This window comes from Scyliorhinus canicula, chromosome 11, assembly GCF_902713615.1.
Source record: "Scyliorhinus canicula chromosome 11, sScyCan1.1, whole genome shotgun sequence".
NCBI lineage: Eukaryota > Metazoa > Chordata > Chondrichthyes > Carcharhiniformes > Scyliorhinidae > Scyliorhinus > Scyliorhinus canicula.
Genome location: NC_052156.1, coordinates 92,884,776 through 92,908,928, shown reverse-complemented (window position 1 = coordinate 92,908,928; position 24,153 = coordinate 92,884,776). Strand labels below are relative to the sequence as shown.

Genomic DNA, 24,153 nt, shown 5'->3' with positions numbered 1-24,153 from the left:
ACATATACACATCCACATGCACCTTAATATTTATTATCTAAGCACAAAACAATAAAAAAAGGGGGAGATGTCATAATATACATCTATGTATATAATGGAGTGCAGACAGGCAGTGATTGACACACAGGATGACCAGTAAGCACACAGAACGGAGCAGCCAATCACCAGACAGGACACGACCACTATAAAGCCAGAGGGCACCAGTTTTCCCGCTCTCTCAGGACCTAGCCTCTGAGACAGTCACAGTTCGTGAGCTGGCCAGTGCAAACACCATGTGGTAGCTAGAAAGTCTGGTCAGGCTAGTATCAGGTCTCCAGTCAAGTCAGCACAGTGTCAACCCACAGTTGAACATGTATACAGTAGTCCCCCTTTATAACGCGGGTGTTGGGGTCCAAGACCCCAACCCGCGTTGTATCCGAGCCGTGGATATCCATGATGGGGGTTTTAAATTTATTTTAAAATCTATGCTAGCGCTTCCCATTGTGAGTCTACGGGGGGCGGGGGGAGAGGTCAGACCCCCGTAGACTCACAATGGGAAGCGCTAGCATAGATTTTTAAATAAATTTAAAACCCCCATCGTGGATCCAATTAAAATTTCAGCGGCCGGCTCACTTTGATCCGGAGAGGGAAGCTGCTCTCACTGAAATCAGCCGGCCGCTGAAATTGACACTGCCCGCTGCTCTCGTCCCTCCAATCCAACTTTTAAGTTTTAAATGTTTCTGATTGGAGGGAGAGAGCAGCCGGCAGTGACAATTTCTTTTTTTTTTCCTCCGGCTCGCCCCCTCTCCCCCACATCCTCCAACTAGACCCCTCTCCCCCCACACCCTCCGGCTCGCCCCCTCTCCCCCCCCAACACCCTCCGGCTCGCCCCCTCTCCCCCCACACCCTCCGGCTCGCCCCCTCTCCCCCAACACCCACTGGGCTCTTTCTCCGCCTCTCCCCTCCCCCCCCACCCCACCCACCTCACACCCTCCGGCTAGCCCCCTCTCCCCCCACAATCTCCAACTAGCCCCCTCTCCCCCCACACCCTCCTGCTCGCCCCCTCTCCCCCCCCGCCCCCACACCCTCCGGCTCGCCCCCTCTCCCCCACACCCTCCTGCTCTCCCCCACAGCGTCCAGCTCGCCCCCTCTCCCCCCACACCCTCCGGCTCGCCCCCTCCCCACACCCTCCGCTCGCCCGCTCCCCCCCCCTCTCCTCCCCCGTCCCCCAACACCCGCAGGGCCCTCCTCTCTCCCCCAACACCCGCAGGGCCCTCCTATCTCCCCCAACACCCGCAGGGGGGTCTCCCCCACACCCGCCCCCCCACCTCTCCCCCCCACACCTGCCCCCCTCTTCTCCCCCCCCCCATCACCCGCCCCCCTCTTCTCCCCCCCCAACACCCCCCCCCCTCTTCTCCCCCCCAACACCCGCCCCCCCTCTTCTCCCCCCAACACCCGCCCCCCCCTCTTCTCCCCCCCAACACCCGCCCCCCCTCTTCTCCCCCCCAACACCCGCCCCCCCTCTTCTCCCCCCCAACACCCGCCCCCCCTCTTCTCCCCCCCAACACCCGCCCCCCCTCTTCTCCCCCCCCAACACCCGCCCCCCTCTTCTCCCCCCCAACACCCGCCCCCCCTCTTCCCCCCCCTCTTCTCCCCCCTCTTCCTCTCCCCCCCCTCTTCCTCTCCCCCCCTCTTCCTCTCCCCCCCTCTTCTTCTCCCCCCCTCTTCTTCTCCCCCCCTCTTCTTCTCCCCCCCTCTTCTTCTCCCCCCCCCCTCTTTTCCACCCCCCCCCTTCTCCACCCCCCCCCTTCTCCACCCCCCCCCCCCCAACACCCGCCCCCCCTCGGCAGTGTCAATTTCAACGGCCAGCTGATTGTTTCAGTGAGAGAGCAGCTTCCCTCTCCGGATCAAAGTGAGCCGGCCGCTGAAATTGACACTGCCCGCTGCTCTCTCCCTCCAATCCAACTTTTAAGTTTTAATGTTTCTGATTGCGGAGCGCGGTATAACGGGGGACTACTGTAATAGTTTAGATGTTAAATAAAATTGTGTTGCATCTTATCAAGTGTTGGAGGTCTGTCTCTCGTTACACTGCATCAAGTGCAGTCCACATTGACCCAGGCTGCCCAACACATCACTTGCCATCCCCAATGCCAGGAGCCAGCCTGCATGCTACCATGCTTGGTGTCGACTGGGAATGAGTGGTGAGGTCGTTCAAAAGCAGCTCCCCCTTTTTCACAGTGAATTGCTGAGTCACGGGTCGGGAGAATCAGACGGCGAGGCAGCCAGTAATGTCGAGAATCCCGTGGGGCTTATTTTTGACAGTAAGTGCAGTTAAATACGACCCACGATCTCACCAAAGCGGCCGTCGCGAAACAACCCTCATGTGCCAAAACCGAACTTTGAATTTTTTCTGTTGAATCGCACCCATAATTGATTTTAAGAATATTTGAAAAGGACTTTTAAGATTTTGATCAACTATAATGTACTTTGATTGTCAGAAATACTGCTCCATGTGACCTGGCGACACTTGACTTAGAAGCAGTGCTAACAGGAAGGAAGTTAAGACAGAAGTTGTATGGGCAGACACAAAGGGGTGTTGGAGCAGATGGGAACAGAAAGCACATTTACCTGGAGCAATGCTTTTGTAATACAATTAAAAAGGACAGAAAGCTGAAGGCAGAGTTAGAGTCGGGATTGTGAATTGGATATTCTACGGTCATGCTTTAGTTTTGCCAGAGCCAAACAAACCATTTAACAAGATTTATTAAAGGAGTAACATATAGGAGTATCTGGGGAACCTGTGCTATCAAGACTGTTGTGAATGTAGCGAACGAGATTCTGTAGGAATCTGCAGCGGGATTCTCTGTTTCTGAGACTAAGTGTTGCCGCCAACACAGAATTCGTGGACTTTCACGACAGCAAAACTGCTGCCACACCGAGTCGATTCTAATGAGAAACAGTGTCGGGTTTGCCGGCTCCGCGATTGACACTCAGGTGGCTGACAAGCTGCAGCCTCATATACACACTACAATCTCCACACACACCATCCCAGCCAAGAGGATAGCAGCAAGGAGTGTGGCACCAAGATTCACTGATGCAAACGCACCCCTACGACCAGCTCCCCCCCAGCCAATGGTCTAATCATGCGTCTTGTCTTCTGTCTTACAGGACCTACTGGGGATGGGACGTGTCCATCTGCCGTCACCTGCCCCAGCCAGTGCAACAGCTGGAGCCCCCCCCCCCCCCCCCACCCCTCCCAATGAGCCGGGCATCAACGTTGAAAGCAGCTGGGACATCAGCCTCCGCCCGAGACTCAGGAAACCCCAGGATGTCGGATGATGACAGTGATTTTCCGTTTCTCCATCCCAGAGACACTCACCTCGGTTGGGCATGGTAGTGGAGAGGTTCCTGGGACACAATCTGATGCGCACCACACAGTTGACCCGGTACAGCAAATGGAGGTAGGAATACCCGATGGCAGGCTGACCCAAGAAACTAGCTGCCATCCAGATGGGTCTCGAGCTTCTGGAAAAGACAGTCCCATCTATAGTAGAGATGCAGTCGCAGAGCCAGGACTACATGAGGGGTCATCGGTGAGCATCCAGTACCTGCAAACGCAGTTGAAGGAGTCCAAATGCGTGCCGGAGCAGGAGGTGGTGCTGACCATGCGTGCCACCCAGGTCAACACCGCATGGGTGGAGTTCGCAATAGAGGCATTAGGGGCGACAGTTTCAGATATGGATCGGCATGTCTAAGGCCAGGGCCATTCTGTGCAGGCGTTGGCCAAGGCCCAGGACAGGGTTGCCATGTTCCAGAGCCACCTGGAAAGCTTAGTGGTTCCCCTGAGCGTGGCCCAGTCACAGCAGGCCAGGTATGTCTCATGGAGGGAGTTGCAGGAAGGGAAGGCCAGGAGTGGAGGGGGTGTGGTGGTGGGATGCGGTGTCTGTGCCTCTGGCCCCTCCCCCATCACCTCCAGTCGGTGAACCTGGAGGCGATCAGAGTGTCACGTGTGCGTTGGCTCTGGCACACAAGTCATGCGGCCTCCCATGCCTGCCGGGGCTCCATGTCCTGCCCACCCTCACCCTCCTCCACATCCTCCTCGTCGGATAAGGCTTGGCATTCCTCGTCCTCCTTCAGCACGTCGCCCCTCATTGGGCGATGTTGTGGAGGGCACAGCAAGCTGCCATGATATGAGCGACCCACCCGGCATTATACTGGAGGGCCCCTCCAGAATAGTCCAGCTACCTGAACCGCATCTTCAGGAAGCTGAAGCACCGCTCGATCATGGACCTGGTCGCTGAATGGGCGTCATTGTCGCGAGTCTCAACGTCGGTATGTGGCCTCCGGATAGGTGTCATCGGCCACGACCGCAGTGGATGACGACTGTCGCCCAGGATCCAACCTCTTACCTGGAGGGGCTGCGTCTCGAACATGTCAGGAATCGTCGAGTGTGCCAAGATGAAGACATTGTGCACACTGCCCAGACATGGAGTGGAACCCCTTTAGGTTTGTGAAGAGTACTTGTCATCTGCAGGGGCTCGTAGGGGGACATGCCTTCTGTTGATCATCCCCTGGTGCCGGGGCATCCTGCGATGGTGGCGAATCCCGCAGCCCGAGCATCCTGGTGGGTTTGGTCTCTGTGATGGCATGGATGCACCTGTGCTCCGAGGTCTGTAAGATCCCGGACAGGTCCCCCCTCGGCACCTGGGAGGAGCCCGTCGCGTAAACTTTCAGGACGGCCATCACCTTGAGGGGCACCAGGAGCGGGTGTCCACCCCCATATCCCCGCTCAGCCGGAGTCTGTGACGGCATGTCCGGTCCGACAGGCGATGCTGGGACACACGAGGCCTCTTACGGCTCCTACTTTGCACCTCCTCCCCCTCGGCTTGTTGGGCAGCTGCCTCTCCAACCTGAACGGCTACCACCTGTCCCTCTGCAGCACGCTCCGCAGCTGCAGCTTCCTCCTCCTCCTCGAGCAGCGCCCGCTCGTACAGCTGCAGGGCATCCCCCAGGGCTGCAACGTCTAGCAGGAAGGCCACCATTGTGGTTGAATTCCAATATCCATTGTCTGCAGGGGGCGAAAGGCCAACATGTTAGCATAGTGCAAACCTCCTGGCCCCACCAGGTCGACCGGGCTACATGGTGGCCCCAGTTGGCACTGCGGGCTTTGCCCCCGCATGTCCCTCCTCCCCGCTGATATCCCTGCACCCCTAGCCTCGAGCAGGCACTGTGGGCGCTTCTGGCCCTGGCGCCCTTCCCTGATGCCAGGGATATCATTGGCTGGCATTGCCCTTTCCTGGGGTTTACACCATGGCCTCCGTAAGGGCTACTGTGGGTGTTGCCCAAGGTGGGCCGCGGTTGGGTGGGGGTGTTTGGTGGAAGGTGGGGTGCAGGGGGTGATGGGGTGGGGCACCATACAGCTGGTGTCACTCTGTAGAACCAGGGGCCAAGGTGGGTGGTCAGTGGGTGCGCAGCAAGGTGGCCATGATAATGGCGGTCCATGCCTGGGCACCGCTCCAGTCCCGTGACGAGTCATCCCAGCCACTCGGCCTATTCCCCACTTTGTCCCCCTTCCTCTGGCCCTAGTAGGGCCCCCCTCACCCATGCCAGTCCAGCCAGTGTCCAGCCCGGCAGCCCACGGTTGCGCCTCTGTGTCCTATCTCCTCTCTCTCTCTTTCATCAGCCACCACGTCGGTTTCATGATTTTCGAAAGCACAAATGAACTGCGCCGTCAGGATCTCGGCCCAGCGAAGGAGGAGAATCGCAGAGGCCCCAGTGAATACCGGGTTGGGCCAGTTAATGATATGTACATGTGTTCTGATACACATTTACACCGCTGTCGAGGTGATGGACAATCGCAATTTGGTGTCAAATCGGCACCCGCCGTGATTTTGGCTTTGGAATCTATTCTCCGCCTAATCGGCATCAGCAAACGGAGAATCCTGACCGTGCTTTTTAGTTTCTGGGGGTTGGATGCAGTGGAGTTACTGGTGCAGATGACTTGCAACCAAATCCACTCAGTAACAAAAGTAAGAGATCCTGCATTCCAGAGGTTGAAAGGGAGGAACTGTGAGATTGCAGGCGGCGCCATATTTATGTGGGGAGTCACATGAATACTGGTAATCTCGTTCAATCATTTTTGTTGTGTCTGGTGTTCCATGTGTAATTTATAGTTTGTACTGACTGTAATTTGCCTGTAAATTGACGTTCACTTTACATGAATTCTGATTTGTGTTTATGTAAAAGCTGCCCAAGAATGGAACCATGTTGGTAATTTCTTTATTTGGGGTGTTTTGGTAAATACTGTGATTTTGATTAACAGTTCCACACAGGGACCCCTGTCGGGTGCGTTTAGCTGGGTGTTTCCTGGTGCTTGTAGCGCCAAGAAAGGCCCCATTATTAAATGGGGCTCTGCTTCATTTCTGGGCCTCGGTGAGCAATGCCCCGCCGAAGCCGCACTTCGTCCCATTTGCTGCAGTGGCGAGCGGCGTCCCAAATTAGGCATGATGAATCTGGTAGGTCGTGGTCTATGTCTGTCAGGAGAGCAACACCACGAGGCGGGGGAGCTGTGGGTGCAGAGAGTGGGGCTAACACACGTGGGGAATGCGGATCCCACAATAACCAGGGTTTGTTCCCCGATTTGTGTTAAGTCGATCACGGCAAGTGACTATAAGTTAACCTCCCTTGCGACAGGACAAGAGGGAAAACAACATTAATGGCAATGGCTATTATGTTTTGTTGCAGAATACTCTTTATTTTGGAAAAGCAATAAATTAAACTCAAAGAAACTTTCTTTGATACTAAATCAATACTACTAACAGCAGGACGATATACGGATGAGCTGCCACAGCTCAATGTGAACTCAGTTTCAGAAATTCCACAGGGTTGATCGGTGTGACCAACTCACCTCAGAGTTGGCAAAGAGAAAATTGAAAACAATCAATGGCTCCCTGAGGTAATCCACACACACTCCAGCAAGAGCTCAGGGAGAAGTAAAATCAAGTTAGGAAATCCAGTAATACTGGTTGAGTGAGACCAGGTTTAGGTTCAGCTACGATAGCCCCCTTGACTCAATGGCCTGCTGAACCTCACTATAGAAAAGTCATTTGCATGAGGAAGTTGAAGAGTTTCTCACTAATAAGGAGATCACACATACAGGAAGGGAGAGAACTCAAAAAAAGAGGTCCAAAGGTCCCTCAGCAAACAACATAAATGCTGGCCAAACATATGATAGCATGAAGCATCCCCAAGTACATCTAAAGGTCAGAAGAGTTGTGATGTATTTTTACGGGGTGTATCTTAAACTGCTGTCCACCATGAGACATCATGTGATGTATGATCTCTTGCATTATATTGGTAGAACAAAGAGGCAATCCAACAGACCAGCCGTGTTCTATACAACATTCCAACAGACCAGCCGTGTTCTATACAACATTCCAACAGACCAGCCGTGTTCTATACAACATTCCAACACCCCAGTTCTGTTCTATGCAACATTCCAACACCCCAGTTCTGTTCTATGCAACATTCCAACAGACCAGCCGTGTTCTATCCAACATTCCAACAGATCAGTCCTGTTCTATCCAACATTCCAACAGACCAGCCGTGTTCTATACAACATTCCAACAGACCAGTTCTGTTCTATACAACATTTCAACAGACCAGCCGTGTTCTATACAACATTCCAACAAATCAGTTGTGTTCTATCCAACATTCCAACAGATCAGTCCTGTTCTATCCAACATTCCAACAGACCAGCCGTGTTCTATACAACATTCCAACAGATCAGTCCTGTTCTATCCAACATTCCAACAGACCAGCCGTGTTCTATACAACATTTCAACAGACCAGCCGTGTTCTATACAACATTCCAACAAATCAGTTGTGTTCTATCCAACATTCCAACAGATCAGTCCTGTTCTATCCAACATTCCAACAGACCAGCCGTGTTCTATACAACATTCCAACAGATGAGTCCTGTTCTATCCAACATTCCAACAGACCAGCCGTGTTCTATACAACATTCCAACAGACCAGTTCTGTTCTATACAACATTTCAACAGACCAGCCGTGTTCTATACAACATTCCAACAAATCAGTTGTGTTCTATCCAACATTCCAACAGATCAGTCCTGTTCTATCCAACATTCCAACAGACCAGCCGTGTTCTATACAACATTCCAACAGATCAGTCCTGTTCTATACAACATTCCAACAAATCAGTCGTGTTCTATACAACATTCCAACAAATCAGTTGTGTTCTATCCAACATTCCAACAGATCAGTCCTGTTCTATACAACATTTCAACAGACCAGCCGTGTTCTATACAACATTCCAACAAATCAGTCGTGTTCTATCCAACATTCCAACAGATCAGTCCTGTTCTATACAATATTCCAACAGACCAGCCGTGTTCATTACCACATTCCAACAAATCAGTCGTGTTCTATCCAACATTCCAACAGATCAGTCCTGTTCTATCCAACATTCCAACAGATCAGTCGTGTTCTATCCAACATTCCAACAGATCAGCCGTGTTCTATCCAACATTCCAACAGATCAGTCGTGTTCTATCCAACATTCCAACAGATCAGCCGTGTTCCATACAACATTCCAACAAATCAGTCGTGTTCGATACAACATTCCAACAAATCAGTCGTGTTCTATACAACATTCCTTCAGATCAGTCGTGTTCTATACAACATTCCAACAGATCAGTCGTGTTCTATACAACATTCCAATGGACCAGTCGTGTTCTATACAACATTCCAACAGATCAGTCGTGTTCTATACAACATTCCGACAGATCAGTCGTGCTCTATACAACATTCCAACAGATCAGTCGTGTTCTATACAACATTCCAACAGATCAGTCGTGTTCTATACAACATTCCAATGGATCAGTCGTGTTCTATACAACATTCCAACAAATCAGTCGTGTTCTATACAACATTCCAACAGATCAGTCGTGTTCTATACAACATTCCAACAAATCAGTTGTGTTCTATCCAACATTCCAACAGATCAGTCCTGTTCTATCCAACATTCCAACAGACCAGCCGTGTTCTATACAACATTCCAACAGATCAGTCCTGTTCTATCCAACATTCCAACAGACCAGCCGTGTTCTATACAACATTTCAACAGACCAGCCGTGTTCTATACAACATTCCAACAAATCAGTTGTGTTCTATCCAACATTCCAACAGATCAGTCCTGTTCTATCCAACATTCCAACAGACCAGCCGTGTTCTATACAACATTCCAACAGATGAGTCCTGTTCTATCCAACATTCCAACAGACCAGCCGTGTTCTATACAACATTCCAACAGACCAGTTCTGTTCTATACAACATTTCAACAGACCAGCCGTGTTCTATACAACATTCCAACAAATCAGTTGTGTTCTATCCAACATTCCAACAGATCAGTCCTGTTCTATCCAACATTCCAACAGACCAGCCGTGTTCTATACAACATTCCAACAGATCAGTCCTGTTCTATACAACATTCCAACAAATCAGTCGTGTTCTATACAACATTCCAACAAATCAGTTGTGTTCTATCCAACATTCCAACAGATCAGTCCTGTTCTATACAACATTTCAACAGACCAGCCGTGTTCTATACAACATTCCAACAAATCAGTCGTGTTCTATCCAACATTCCAACAGATCAGTCCTGTTCTATACAATATTCCAACAGACCAGCCGTGTTCATTACCACATTCCAACAAATCAGTCGTGTTCTATCCAACATTCCAACAGATCAGTCCTGTTCTATCCAACATTCCAACAGATCAGTCGTGTTCTATCCAACATTCCAACAGATCAGCCGTGTTCTATCCAACATTCCAACAGATCAGTCGTGTTCTATCCAACATTCCAACAGATCAGCCGTGTTCCATACAACATTCCAACAAATCAGTCGTGTTCGATACAACATTCCAACAAATCAGTCGTGTTCTATACAACATTCCTTCAGATCAGTCGTGTTCTATACAACATTCCAACAGATCAGTCGTGTTCTATACAACATTCCAATGGACCAGTCGTGTTCTATACAACATTCCAACAGATCAGTCGTGTTCTATACAACATTCCGACAGATCAGTCGTGCTCTATACAACATTCCAACAGATCAGTCGTGTTCTATACAACATTCCAACAGATCAGTCGTGTTCTATACAACATTCCAATGGATCAGTCGTGTTCTATACAACATTCCAACAGATCAGTCGTGTTCTATACAACATTCCAACAGATCAGTCGTGTTCTATACAACATTCCAACAAATCAGTCGTGTTCTATACAACATTCCAACAGATCAGTCGTGTTCTATACAATATTTCAACAAATCAGTCGTGTTCTATACAACATTCCAACAGATCAGTCGTGTTCTATACAACATTCCAACAGATCAGTCCTGTTCTATACAACATTCCAACAAATCAGTCCTGTTCTATACAACATTCCTTCAGATCAGTCCTGTTCTATACAACATTCCAACAAATCAGTCGTGTTCTATACAACATTCCAACAGATCAGTCGTGTTCTATACAACATTCCAACAAATCAGTCCTGTTCTATACAACATTCCTTCAGATCAGTCGTGTTCTATACAACATTCCAACAAATCAGTCGTGTTCTATACAACATTCCAACAGATCAGTCGTGTTCTATACAACATTCCAACAAATCAGTCGTGTTCTATACAACATTCCAACAGATCAGTCGTGTTCTATACAATATTCCAACAAATCAGTCGTGTTCTATACAACATTCCAACAGATCAGTCGTGTTCTATACAACATTCCAACAAATCAGTCGTGTTCTATATAACATTCCAACAAATCAGTCGTGCTATAAACAACATTCCAATGGACCAGTCGTGTTCTATACAACATTCCGACAGATCAGTCGTGCTCTATACAACATTCCAATGGACCAGTCGTGTTCTATACAACATTCCGACAGATCAGTCGTGCTCTATACAACATTCCAACAGATCAGTCGTGTTCTATACAACATTCCAACAGATCAGTCGTGTTCTATACAACATTCCAACAGATCAGTCGTGTTCTATACAACATTCCAACAGATCAGTCGTGTTCTATACAACATTCCAACAAATCAGTCCTGTTCTATACAACATTCCAACAGATCAGTCGTGTTCTATAAAACATTCCAACAAATCAGTCCTGTTCTATACAACATTACAACAGATCAGTTGTGTTCTATACAACATTTCAACAAATCAGCCGTGTTCTATACAACATTCCAACAGATCAGTCGTGTTCTATACAACATTCCAATGGACCAGTCGTGTTCTATACAACATTCCAAAATATCAGTTGTGTTCTATACAACAGTTCAACAAATCAGCCGTGTTCTATACAACATTCCAACAGATCAGTCGTGTTCTATACAACATTCCAACAGATCAGTTGTGTTCTATACAACATTCCAACAGATCAGTCGTGTTCTATACAACATTGCAACAGATCAGTCGTGTTCTATACAACATTCCAACAGATCAGTTGTGTTCTATACAACATTCCAACAGATCAGTTGTGTTCTATACAACATTTCAACAAATCAGTCGTGTTCTATACAACATTCCAACAGATCAGTTGTGTTCTATACAACATTCCAACAGATCAGTCGTGTTCTATACAACATTCCAATGGACCAGTCGTGTTCTATACTACATTCCAACAGATCAGTCGTGTTCTATACAACATTCCAACAGGTCAGTCGTATTCCACACGCAGTGACCGGGGTAGACCCGCTGAAATGCAGATGGGCCGTAGGCTTCGAACCCGCCTTAGTATGATTTTCCCTGACAGAAGTACAAAGATGCTCCACAATCAGAAGCTGCAAGGGTGTTGTCCCGTTCGATGACGACCACCCAGATGCTTTGTACCTAGTGATTTTGTGTATATTTGGAACTGTACAGACGGTGCCCAGTGGGTCACTGGGACTATCCTCCATCAGACAGGGCTGGTTTTCTGTCGAGTACAAGTTCAATGTCGGATCATGTGAAAGCAACTTGACCATATTCAGCTCAGACGGCCAATTCTTCAAAGGTCCCTCATGAGTGTAAAGTTCGCATCCAGTCGACTTTGATGCCGCAGCAACGCCTAACGGGGCCCCAAGTGGGTCAAGACGGCAAGATGACGGAAGTCGTGGACACAGATTCGTAAATAGAAACTCAAGAGTTGGGTTGTATCCTATCTCACAGAAGGATCAGACTGTTGTTCCCTATCATACACTGGAATCAGACTGTGTTTCCCATCATATGCTGGGATCAGACAGTTGTTCGTTATTTCACACTGAGACCAGGCAGTTGTTCCCTATTTCACACTGGGGTCAGACTGTTATTCCTGAACTCACGCTGGGATCAGACTGTTGTTCCTGATCACAAACTGGGCTCTGAAAGTGTTCCCTATCAAACATTGGGATCTCTCTGTTCGTCTCAAACTGGGATCTGACTGTGCAAACTATTTTGCACTGTCTCACATTGGCATCACACGAATGTTCCCTATATCAAACTGTGTTCCCTATCCCACACCGGGATCAGACTACTGATCCTTATCTCACACAGGGATTAGACTATGTTCTCTATCACATACTGGAGTCAGACTGTGTTCCCTATCTCACACTGGGATCAGATGATTATTTTCCACCAGGATCATACTGTTGTTTCCTATCTCACACTGGGATTAGACTGTTGTTTCCTACATCACAGTGGGAACAGACCGCATATCCTATCACACACTTGGATATTACTGTTGTTCCCTGTGTCATGTGAGAGTACCTTTATGAAATGGATGTTTAAACAATGTACCTTTAAGAAATGGAGCAGCTCATATTACTGAAGTGATGTCAGAGGGTGGGGGTAGCTGAGTTGGGCTCACTTCTGCTTTTTGGGTGTTTTGGTTCCAGTTTGAGAGAGCAGCTGAAAAGTGCCTGGCTGGTTTTCTGAGAGCTGCATGAAGAAAAAGAGCTTGGGTGTGTCTGTGTTTGCAGTTAGCTAGATCTGGGGTGATCTCTGCCATGAAAGACTATCTCTGAATAATTTGGGTGATTTGAACTCATAATGTCTTTAACCTGATGTGTTTCTGTTTAAAGGTGTTAAGTCTTTTGGAGGTTTGAAGGAACATTTAGAGGGATTATTTAGTGTTGTATTATTTTCGGGGTTATCTTTGAAGTAAGGGGTGTTAAATGATCCAATGTTTATTTAAAAGGTTAAGTTGAATTCATGGAATAAACATTGTTTTGTGTTTAAAAACCCACATGTCCATAATTGTAACACCACACCTGGAGACCAAGCCGTGTGCTTCAAAAGCAACAATACATTAAAGGGAAAGGTCAGTTGAACTCCATGATACATTTTGGGGTTCTGAAAACGCCACTCCCAGAACACCGGTCTCACACTGGGATCAGATGATTGTTCCCCACTGGGATCTGACTGTGTTCCCTATCACACACAGGGATCCCTCTGACGTTCCCTATCTCAAACTGGAATCCGACTGTGTTCCCTATCTCAAAGTGCTAACAGACGATTGTTTCCTATTCCACACTGGGATCAGACTATTGTTCCCTATCACACATCAGGATCACTCTGTCTCAAACTGTAATCGGACTGTGTTCCCCATCTCACACTGGGATCAGATTGTTGTTCCCTATCTCACAGAGGGATCACACTGTGATGCAACTGTGTTGCCATCTCACACTGGGATCAGATTGTTATAAGACCATACGTCATAGGAGCAGAATTACACCACGTGGTCCATCGTGTCTGCTCCGCCATTCAATCATGGCTGATATTTTTCTCATCCCCATTCTCCTGCCTTCTCCCCATAACCCCTGATCCCCTTAGTAATCATGTTCCTTATCTCACAATGGCATCAGACTGGTGTTTCCTATCTCATAGTGGGACAAGACTGCGTTCCCTATCACACACATGAATGAGACTGTTGTTCCTTGTCTCACTTTGGGATCAGATGATTGTTCCCCACTGGAATCTAATTGTGTCCCCTATCACACACCGGGATCCCTCTGACGTTCCCTGTCTCAAACTTGGATCCGACTGTGTTCCTATCTCAAAGTGCTATCAGCTCCCTATTCCACATTGGGATCAGACTGTTGCTCTCTATCTCACAATGGGGTCAGACTGTTGCTTCCTATCTCACACTGGGATCAGGCTGTTGCTCTCCATCTCACAATGGGGTCAGACTGTTGCTTCCTATCTCACAATAGGGTCAGACTGTTGCTTCCAATCTCACAATGGGATCATACTGTTGCTTCCAATCTCACAATGGGGTCAGACTGTTACTCTCTATCTCACACTGGGGTCAGACTGTTGCTCCCTATCTCACAATAGGATCATACTGTTGCTTCCTATCTCGCACTGGGATCATACTGTTGCTTCCTATCTCACACTGGGATCAGACTGTTGCTCTCTATCTCACACTGGGATCAGACTGTTGCTTCCTATCTCACACTGGGATCAGGCTGTTGCTCTCTATTTCACAATGGGGTCAGACTGTTGCTTCCTATCTCACACTGGGGTCACACTGCTGTTTTTTGTCTCCAACTTGAATCCCACTGTGTTCCCTACCATACACTGGGATCAGACTGTTGTTCCTTATCTCACACTAGGATCAGACTGCTGTTCCCTATGTCACACTGGGAACAGTCAGCAGTTCCCTACCGAACAATTGGACTAGACTGTTGTGCGCTATTTAACACTGGGATTAGACTGTGTTCTCTATCACACACTGGGATCAGACTGTGTTCTCTATCACACACTGGGATCAGACTGTGTTTTCTATCACACACTGGGATCAGACTGTGTTCTCTATCACACACTGGCATCGGACTGTGTTCCCTCTCTCACACAGAGATCTGTCTCAACCTGGGATCCGATTGTGTTCCCTAACCCACACTGGGATCAGGTCGTCATTCCCAATCTCACACTGGGGTTACACTGTAGTTCTCTCTCAAACTGGAATCCGACTGTATTCTTCTATCACACTGGGATCAGACTGTTGTTCCTTCTCTCACACTGGGATCAGTCTGTTGTTCCCTATCTCAAACAAGGATCTGACTGTTGTTCCCTGTGTCACACTGGGATCAGACTGTTGTTCCCAACCATACACTGGAATCAGAGAACAGAACAGAGAACATACAGTGCAGAAGGAGGCCATACGGCCCATTGAGTCTGCACCGACCCACTTAAGCCCTCACTTCCACCCTATCCTCAAATCAGACTGTTGTTCCTTATCACACACTGGGATCACTCAACTGTTCCCTATTGAACAATTGGATTAGAATGTTGTTCCCAATCTCACACTGGGGTCAGGCTGTTGTTCCCTATTTTACACTGGGGTCAGGCTGTTGCTCCCTATGTCCCACTGGGATTAGTTAGCTGTTGAACAATTGGATTAGTGATTGTTCCTTATCTCACACTAGGATCAGGCGGTTGTTCCCTATCATACACTGGAACCTCTTTGCTGTTTCCTGTCTCAACCTGGGAGCCGACTGTGTTCCCAATCTCATGCTGGGATCAGGCTGTTGTTCCCTATCTTACGCTGGGATCAGGCTGTTGTTCCTCGTCTCAAATGTGGATCAGTCTGTTGTTCACTATGTCAGACACTGGGATCAGTCTGTTGTTCACTATGTCACACTAGGATCAGTCAGCGGTTCCCTATCAAACAATCGGATTAGCCTGTTGTTCCCTATTTCACACCGATATCTGACTGTTGTTCCTATCTCAAACTGGGATTAGACGGTTGTTTCCTATCTCAAACAGGGATCCGACTGTTCCCTATGACACATTGGGATCAGACTGTTGTTCCCCATCACAGACTGGGATCAGGCTGTTGTTCCCTATCTCAAACTGGGTTCCGACTGTTCCCTGCAACACACTGGGATGAGGCTGTTATTCCTGATCTCAGATTTGGATCAGGCTGTTGTTCCCTATCTCACACTGGGGTGAGACTGTTGCTTCCTATCTTACACCAGGATCACACTGTTTTTCCCCATCTCAAACTGGGAATAAACTTTTCCCTATCTCACACTGGGATCAGACTGATGATCTCAATTTCACACAGGAATCAGATGGTTTTTCCCAATTTCAAACTGGGATCAGATTGTTGTTCCCGATATCACACTGGGAACTGACTTTTATTCCCTATCTCACACTGGGATCAGACTGTTGTTGCCTATCACACACTGGGATCAGACAGTTGTTCCTTATGTCACATTGGGTCAGACTGTTGTTCCTTTGGTCACACTGGGGTCAGACCGCTGCTCCCTATCATACTGGGATCCAACGGTGTTCTCTATCTTACACTGGGATCATACTGTTGTTCCTTATCTCACACTGGGATCAGACTGTTTTCCTTGTCTCAAACTTGGATCTGACTGTGATCCTTATCACACACTGGGATCTCTGCTGATCCCTGTCTAAAATTGGGATCAGGCTGTTGTTCCTAAACTCAGGCTGGGGTCAGGCTGTTGTTCTCTATTTTACACCGGGGTCAGGCTGTTGTTCCCTATATCCCACTGGGATCAGTCAGCTGTTCCCTATTGAACAATTGGATTAGTGATTGTTCCTTATCACACACTGGGATCAGACTGTTGTTCCCTATCTCATACATACTCTCCGTGTTTATTAGTTTCTAGAGATAGCGAAGAAGGTTGCTAATGATGCACAATTACCCACCGTTTTATTGGGCCAATTGTGTCTCTCAAAGATATCCTGGGCTCGATCCTCTCCTCCATCTGTGAACATCATTATCATCTTATTACAGTTTGCTCGAATGGTGGTGGTCTGAGGGAGAGATACGTAAAAGGCAGTTAGTCTCTATGTCTGATAATCATTAACAATGACTATGAATGACGGTCATGTCAAAGACGGGCTCATTATCGATTAACATCAAATCTACAATTTGCAATTATTGCCCTAACAGTGATTGCGACTCAATGTTCATGTCCCCACACAAATTGGGAAGACTGAAATCTTACTTTGGCTCCCTGCTCTAAACACCTGCCCTCGTTGCCGACTCCATCCTTCCCACCGGTAATAGTCTGAGACTAAACCAAACTGTTCACAAACTTATGTCACATTTCACCCTGAAATTAGCTTTCACATTTATATCCGCGCCATTACTGTCTGTTTCCACTATTGCCCAACTTTGCCCCTTTCTCTGCTGCTTGAACCCATATTCATGCCTCCAAACTTAACTATTCCAACACAATCCTGGCTGGCCTCCCACATTCTACTCTCTGTAAGCTTCATGTCACCCAAAACTCTGTTGTCTGGGTCACAAAGCAAACCACCTGAAGGAAATGGGGCACAATGAGGGACGTCTTGGTGCCTCATCCCCATGTAGCCGGCATTCTTTTTAAAAAAAATATTTTTATTCAGGCATTTGTATAAACAGTAAATTCAAACAAAAACAAGAGTAAGAACAAAGAGGAGCACCATTATAAATAATTAGAACATAGAACATAGAACAGTACAGCACAGAACAGGCCCTTCGGCCCTCAATGTTGTGCCGAGCCATGATCACCCTACTCAAACCCACGTATCCACCCTATACCCATAACCCAACAACCCCCCCTTAACCTTACTTTTATTAGGACACTACGGGCAATTTAGCATGGCCAATCCACCTAACCCTACATCTTTGGACTGTGGGAGGAAACCGGAGCACCCGGAGGAAACCCACGCACACAGGGGGAGGACATGCAGACTCCACACAGACAGTGACCCAGCTGGGAATCGAACCTGGGACCCTGGAGCTGTGAAGCATTTATGCTAACTACCATGCTACCCTGCTGCCCCTAAAGAAAGGAGAGATAGGTAAGCAGCCGAGATTAATTAACTAACCAACACAACTCCGCCAGATTGCCCCCAACGCGCCCCCCCCCCCCACCCCGGTTTTGATGGCTCCGGGACCCTCCACTCCAACAAAATCCGTCTCTGGACTACCAATGAGGCAAAGACCAGGACATCGGCCTCGCTCAGCCCTGGACTCCCGGGTCTTTCGACACTCCAAATATCAGTACTTCTGGTCCCAGGACCACCTTCACCCACAACACCTCAGACTTTACGTTTGCGAACACCTGCCAGAACTGCTTCAGTTTCAGACATGCCCAAAACATGTGAACATGGTTTGTGGGCCTCCCTGCGCAGTGCTCACAACTATCCCCTACTCCCTCAAAGAACCTGCTCATCCTAGCCACTGTCATGTGCATCCTATGAACTATCTTAAACTGGATAAGGCAGAGCATCACACACATCAAGGATGCATTCACCCTCCTCAGGGCCTCCTCCCACAACCCAGCCTCCATTTCCCACTCCCCCAGTGCCTCCTCCCATTTCTGTTTAACTTCCCCTATCGGGGTTCCTCATTAATCTCGAACAGCTTACAAAGAAGAAATAACAAAAAACAACACAGCACAGGAACAGGCCCTTCGTCCCTCCAAGTCTGTACCGGTCATGATACAAACATTTGCCAAAACCCTCAGCACTTCCTTGTGCCGTATCCCTCTAAACCGATCCTATCCATGTGTTGGTCAAGATGCCTTTTGAACGCCATTAATCTATCTGCTTCCACAACCTCCCCGGGCAATGCATTCCAGGCACTCATCATCCTCTGCGTAAAAAACCTGCCTTGCACATCTCCCCTAAACTTTGCCCCACAACCTTAAACCTATGGCCCCTGGTGACTGACTCCTCCACCCTGGGAAAGAGTGCCGGGCAGTACGATAGCATAGTGGTTAGCACAGTTGCTTCACAGCTTCAGGGTCCCAGGTTCGATTCCTGGCTGGGTCATGTCAATGTGGAGTCTGCACGTTCTCCCCATGTCTGCGTGGGTTTCCTCCGGGTACTCTGGTTTCTTCCCACAGTCCAAAGATGTGCGGGTTAGGTGGATTGGCCATGATAAATTGCCCTTAGTCTCCAAAACAAAAGGTTAAGTGGGGGGTTACTGGGTAACGGGGTTAGGGTAGATACGTGGGCTTGAGTAGAGTGCTCTTTGTGAGGGCCGGTGCAGACTCAATGGGCCGAATGGCCTCCTTCTGCACTGTAAATTCTATGATTTCTATGATTCACTCTATCCATGCCCCTCATAATCTTGTAGACCTTGATCAGGTCACCCCTCACCCTCCATCTTTCTAATGAAAACAGTGCGAGTTCATTCAGCCTCTCCACATAGCTAACACCCTCCAGACTAGGCAACATCCTGGTAAACCTCCTCTTCACTTTCTCCAAACCTACACATCTTTCTGGTAGTGTCGCGACTAGAATTGTGCGCAATATTCCAAGTGCGTTCAATACAACTCTCGCATGACTTTTCCCCGCCCAATGAAGGCAAGGATTCCATCTGCTTTCTTGACTACCTTAGAACATAGAACACAGAACTGTACAGAACAGTACAGGCCCTTCGGCCCACGAAGTTGTGCCGAACTAGTCAGAAACTAAGATCAAATCAACCTACTCCCAATTATTCTAGTGCGCTCCATATGCCTATCCAATAACCGCTTGAAAGTACCTAAAGTGCCTGACTCCACTACCATAGCTGGGAGTGCGTTCCACGCCCCAATCACTCTCTGAGTAAAGAACCTACCTCTGACATCCCTCCTATATCTTCCACCATGAACCTTATAGTTATGCCCCCTTGTAACAGCTACATCCACCCGATGAAAAAGTCGCTGAACATCCACTCTATCTATCTCTCTCATCATCTTATACACCTCAATTAAGTCACCTCCTCCTTTGCTCCAGTGAGAAAAGCCCTACCTCCCTCAACCTTTCCTCATAAGACCTGCCCTCCAATCTAGGCAGCATCCTGGTAAATCTCCTTTGCACCCTTTCCAATGCTTCCAAATCCTTCCTTCCTTCCAGCATGGTAGCATGGTGGTTAGCATAAATGCTTCACAGCTCCAGGATCCCAGGTTCGATTCCCGGCTGGGTCACTGTCTGTGCGGAGTCTGCACGTCCTCCCCGTGTGTGCGTGGGTTTCCTCCGGGTGCTCCGGTTTCCTCCCACAGTCCAAAGATGTGCGGGTTAGGTGGATTGGCCATGCTAAATTGCCCGTAGTGTCCTAAAAAGTAAGGTTAAGGGGGCGGTTGTTGGGTTACGGGTATAGGGTGGATACGTGGGTTTGAGTAAGGTGATCTTTGCTCGGCACAACATCGAGGGCCGAAGGGCCTGTTCTGTGCTGTACTGTTCTATGTTCTATAATGAGGTGGCCAGAACTGCACACGATACTCCAAATGTGGGCTAATCAAGGTCTTGTACAGTTGCAGCATAACCTCATGGCTCTGAAACTTAATCCCCCTGTTAATAAATGCTAACACACTATAGGCTTTCTTCATGGCTCTATCCACTTGGGTGGCAACTTTCAGAGATCTATGGACATGAACTCTGAGATCTCTCTGCTCCTCCAAATTCTTCAGAACCCTGTCGTTAACCCTGTAATCCGCATTCAAATTTGTCCTACAAAAATGAATCACCTCACACTTATCAGGATTAAACTCCATCTTTTCCGCCCAGCTATGCATCCTATCAATGTCTCTTTGCAGCCTACAACAGCCCTCCACATTATCCACTACTCCACCAATCTTGGTGTCATCAGCAAATTTACTAAGCCAACCTTCAACTCCATAATCCAAGTCATTCATAAAAATCACAAATAGCAGAGGATCCAGCACTGGTGACTTGGATCCAGAATGAAAATTTACCATCTACCACCGCCATCTGTCTTCTATGTGATAGCCAGTTACTGATCCAATCAGCCAAATTTCCCTCTGCCATGCCTCCTTACTTTCTGCATGAGCCAACCATGGGGCACCTTATCAAACGCCTTACTAAAATCCATACGCCATCAACTGCTCTACCTTCATCTATGTACTTAGTTACCTCCTCAAAGAATACAATCAAACTTGTGAGGCAAGACTTACCCCTCACAAATCCATGCTAACTATCCTTGATTAAGCTGTATCTTTCCAAATGATCATAAATCCTATCCCTCAGGACCCTTTCCAATAATTTACCGAAGTGAGATTAACCAGCCTATAATTCCCAGGGTGATACCTATTCCCTTTCTTGAACAAGGGGACAACGGTCGCCTCTCTCCAATCTTCTGGCACGATTCCTGTAGACAGTGAGGACATAAAGATCAAAGCCAAAGGCTCTGCAATCTCATCCCTCGCCTCCCAAAGAATCCAAGGATATATCCCATCAGGCCCAGGGGACTTATCTATCATCAGGATCTCAAAATTTCTAACACATCTTCCTTCCGAATATCTACCAGCCTGTGCAGATTTTGGATAGGTGCGGTAGTCACAGGGTAGTTGTCATGGGTGGCTTTAAATTTCCTCCTCAAAAACATGGCCCCTCTCCTTTGTGAACACTGAAGAAAAGTATTCATTTAGAGCCTCTCCTATAACTTCAGACTCCATGTACATGTTCCCACTACTGTCCTTGACCGGCCCTAACTTCACCATGGTCATTCTCTTATTCCTCATATAAGTGTAAAAAGCCTTGGGGTTTTCCTTGATCCTACCAGCCAAGGACTCATTTTCATTTCATTTCATTTTCATTTCATTTCATTTCATTTCTCATGCCCCCTCCTTGCTCTCCGAAGCCCTTTCTTGAGCTCCTTCCTAACTATCTTGTATCTCTCAAGTGCCCTAACTGAACCTTGTTTTCTGATTCTTACATAAGCCCCCTTCTTTCTCTTGACAAGACATTCAACCTCTTTTGTAAACCATGGTTCCCTCACTCGACCATTTCCTCCCTGCCTGACAGGGACATACATATCAAGGACACACAGTATTTGCTCCTTGAATAAGCTCCACATCTCAATTGTGCCTATCCCTGACAGTTCCTGTTTCCATCTTATGCTCCCCAATTCTTGCCTAATCGCATCGTAATTACCCTTCCCCCAGTTATAAACCTTGCCCTGCCGTATGTTCCTATCCCTCTCCATTGCTATCGTGAAAGTCACCGAATTGTGGTCACTATCTCCAAAGTGCTCTCCCACAACCAAATCTAACACTTGGCCGGGTTCATTACCCAGTACCAAATCCAATGTGGCCCCGCCTCTTGTCGGTCTATCCACATATTGTGTGAGGAAACCCTCCTACACACACTGGATAAAAACAGCCCCATCCAAACTATTTGAATTATAGTAGTTCCAATCAATACTTGGAAAGTTAAAGTCACCCATGACAACTACCCTGTGACTACCGCACCTATCCAAAATCTGCACTGCAATCTTTTCCTCCACATCTCTATTACTGTTTGGGGGCCTATAGAAATCTCCTAACAAAGTGACCGCTCCTTTCCTATTTCTAACTTCAGCCCACACTACCTCAGTAGACAGATCCTCTTCAAACTGCCTTTCTGCAGCCATTATACCGTCCTTGATTAATAATGATACTCCTCCACCTCTTTTACCACCTTCCCTAATCATACTGAAACATCCAAACCCCGGAGCCCCCACCAACCATTCCTGCCCCTATTTTATCCATATCTCCGTAATGGCCACAACATCGCAGTCCCAGGTACCAATCCATGCTTCAAGCTCACCAACCTTATTCCTGATGTTCCTCGCATTGAAGTAGACACTCTTCAAACCACCTTCATGCCTGCAGGTACACTCTTGTGACCTTGGTATCTTCCTCAGTACTGCACTACCCTCAACTTCCTGAACTCCAGCAACGCTATCTCCTGGACTACAAATCAGTTTCCCATCCCCCTGCCAAATTAGTTTAACCCCCCCCCCCCCCGAAGAGCTTTAGCAAATTTCCCTCCCAGGATATTGGTGGCCCTCTATTCAGGTGTAACCCATCCTGTTTGTACAGGTCCCATCTTCCCCAGAATGTGCTCCAATTATCCAAGTAACTGAAACCCTCCCTTCTACACCATCCCTGTAGCCACGTGTTTAACTGCACTCTCTCCCTGTTCCTCATTTCGCTAACACGTGGCACTGGTAGAAAACCAGAGATGACAACACGAAACCTAAAAACACGATCAGAGACGTCACGGACCTTGGCACCCAGGAGGCAACACACCAACACACCACACCTACCTTGTCCACTTGTGTTGCAACCTTCAAAGATCTGTGGACCTGCATGCCCAGATATCTTTGACTTTCTATATTCTTAAGAGTTCTACCATTTACGGTATATTTCCCTTCTATGTTAGACCTACCAAAATGCATTACCTCACATTAGTCCAGGTTAAACTTCATTTGCCATTTCTCTGCCCAAGTCTCCAACCTATCTATGTCCTGCTATATCTTCTGACAATCCTCAACACTATCTGCCACTCCACCAACCATGGTGTCATCCGCGAACTTATTAATCAGACTGGCTACATTTTCCTCCAAATAGTTTATGTATACAATAAACAACAGAGGCCCCAGCACAGATCCCTGTGGAACACCACTAGTCACAACCTTCCATTCACGGCTTCCCTTTGCCTTCCGTGACCGCGCCAGTTCTACATCCATCTTACCACCTCACCTCTGGTCCTGTGTGATTTCACCTTTTGCATCAGTCTGCCATGAGGCACCTCAGTCAAAGGCTTTACTGAAGTCCATGTAAACAATGTCCACCATCCTCCCCTCATCAATCAGCTTTGTCACCTCCTCAAAAAACTCAATCAAGTTTGTGAGGCACGACCTTCACAAAACCATGCTATCGTTATGGTTAGGCGGGATTCTGACTTGGAGGCATTCAATCATAATCCCACAGATAGGGAAAATGCTGGAAAATCTCAGCAAGTCTGGCAGCATCTGCAGGGAGAGAAAAGAGCTAACGTTTCGAGTCCGATGACTCTTTGTCAAAGCTAGAGATGCTACAGATGCTGCCAGACTTGCTGAGATTTTTCAGCATTTTCCCTTTCCTTTCAGATTCCAGCATTCGCAGTAATTTGCTTTTATGATATAATCCCACAGATGGTAGCTTTGCACCATTGGCTCCTCAGCTAAGCACATACACCCACTTATCCTGCAGTCCCAAAGGCGGAAAACTGGGAAAGGACGGCACCTGCTTCCTCACATAGCCCCGGACCTGTAAGTATCTAAACCTATTCCCACTGGGCAGCTCATATTCCTCCTCCAAGTCCTCCAAACTCACAAAGCT

General features: G+C 47.9%; 1 protein-coding gene across 1 annotated transcript in view; it reads right to left on the bottom strand.

The window, feature by feature from the left end:
• The window catches only part of LOC119973771 (voltage-dependent calcium channel subunit alpha-2/delta-2-like), a 979,537-nt gene that overhangs the window by 321,779 nt on the left and 633,605 nt on the right, over window positions 1-24,153 (bottom strand). The window contains exon 9 of the mRNA XM_038812195.1: window positions 16,715-16,822. Coding sequence (XP_038668123.1) covers window positions 16,715-16,822 — 108 coding nt within the window. The remainder of the gene's footprint in view (window positions 1-16,714; window positions 16,823-24,153) is intronic.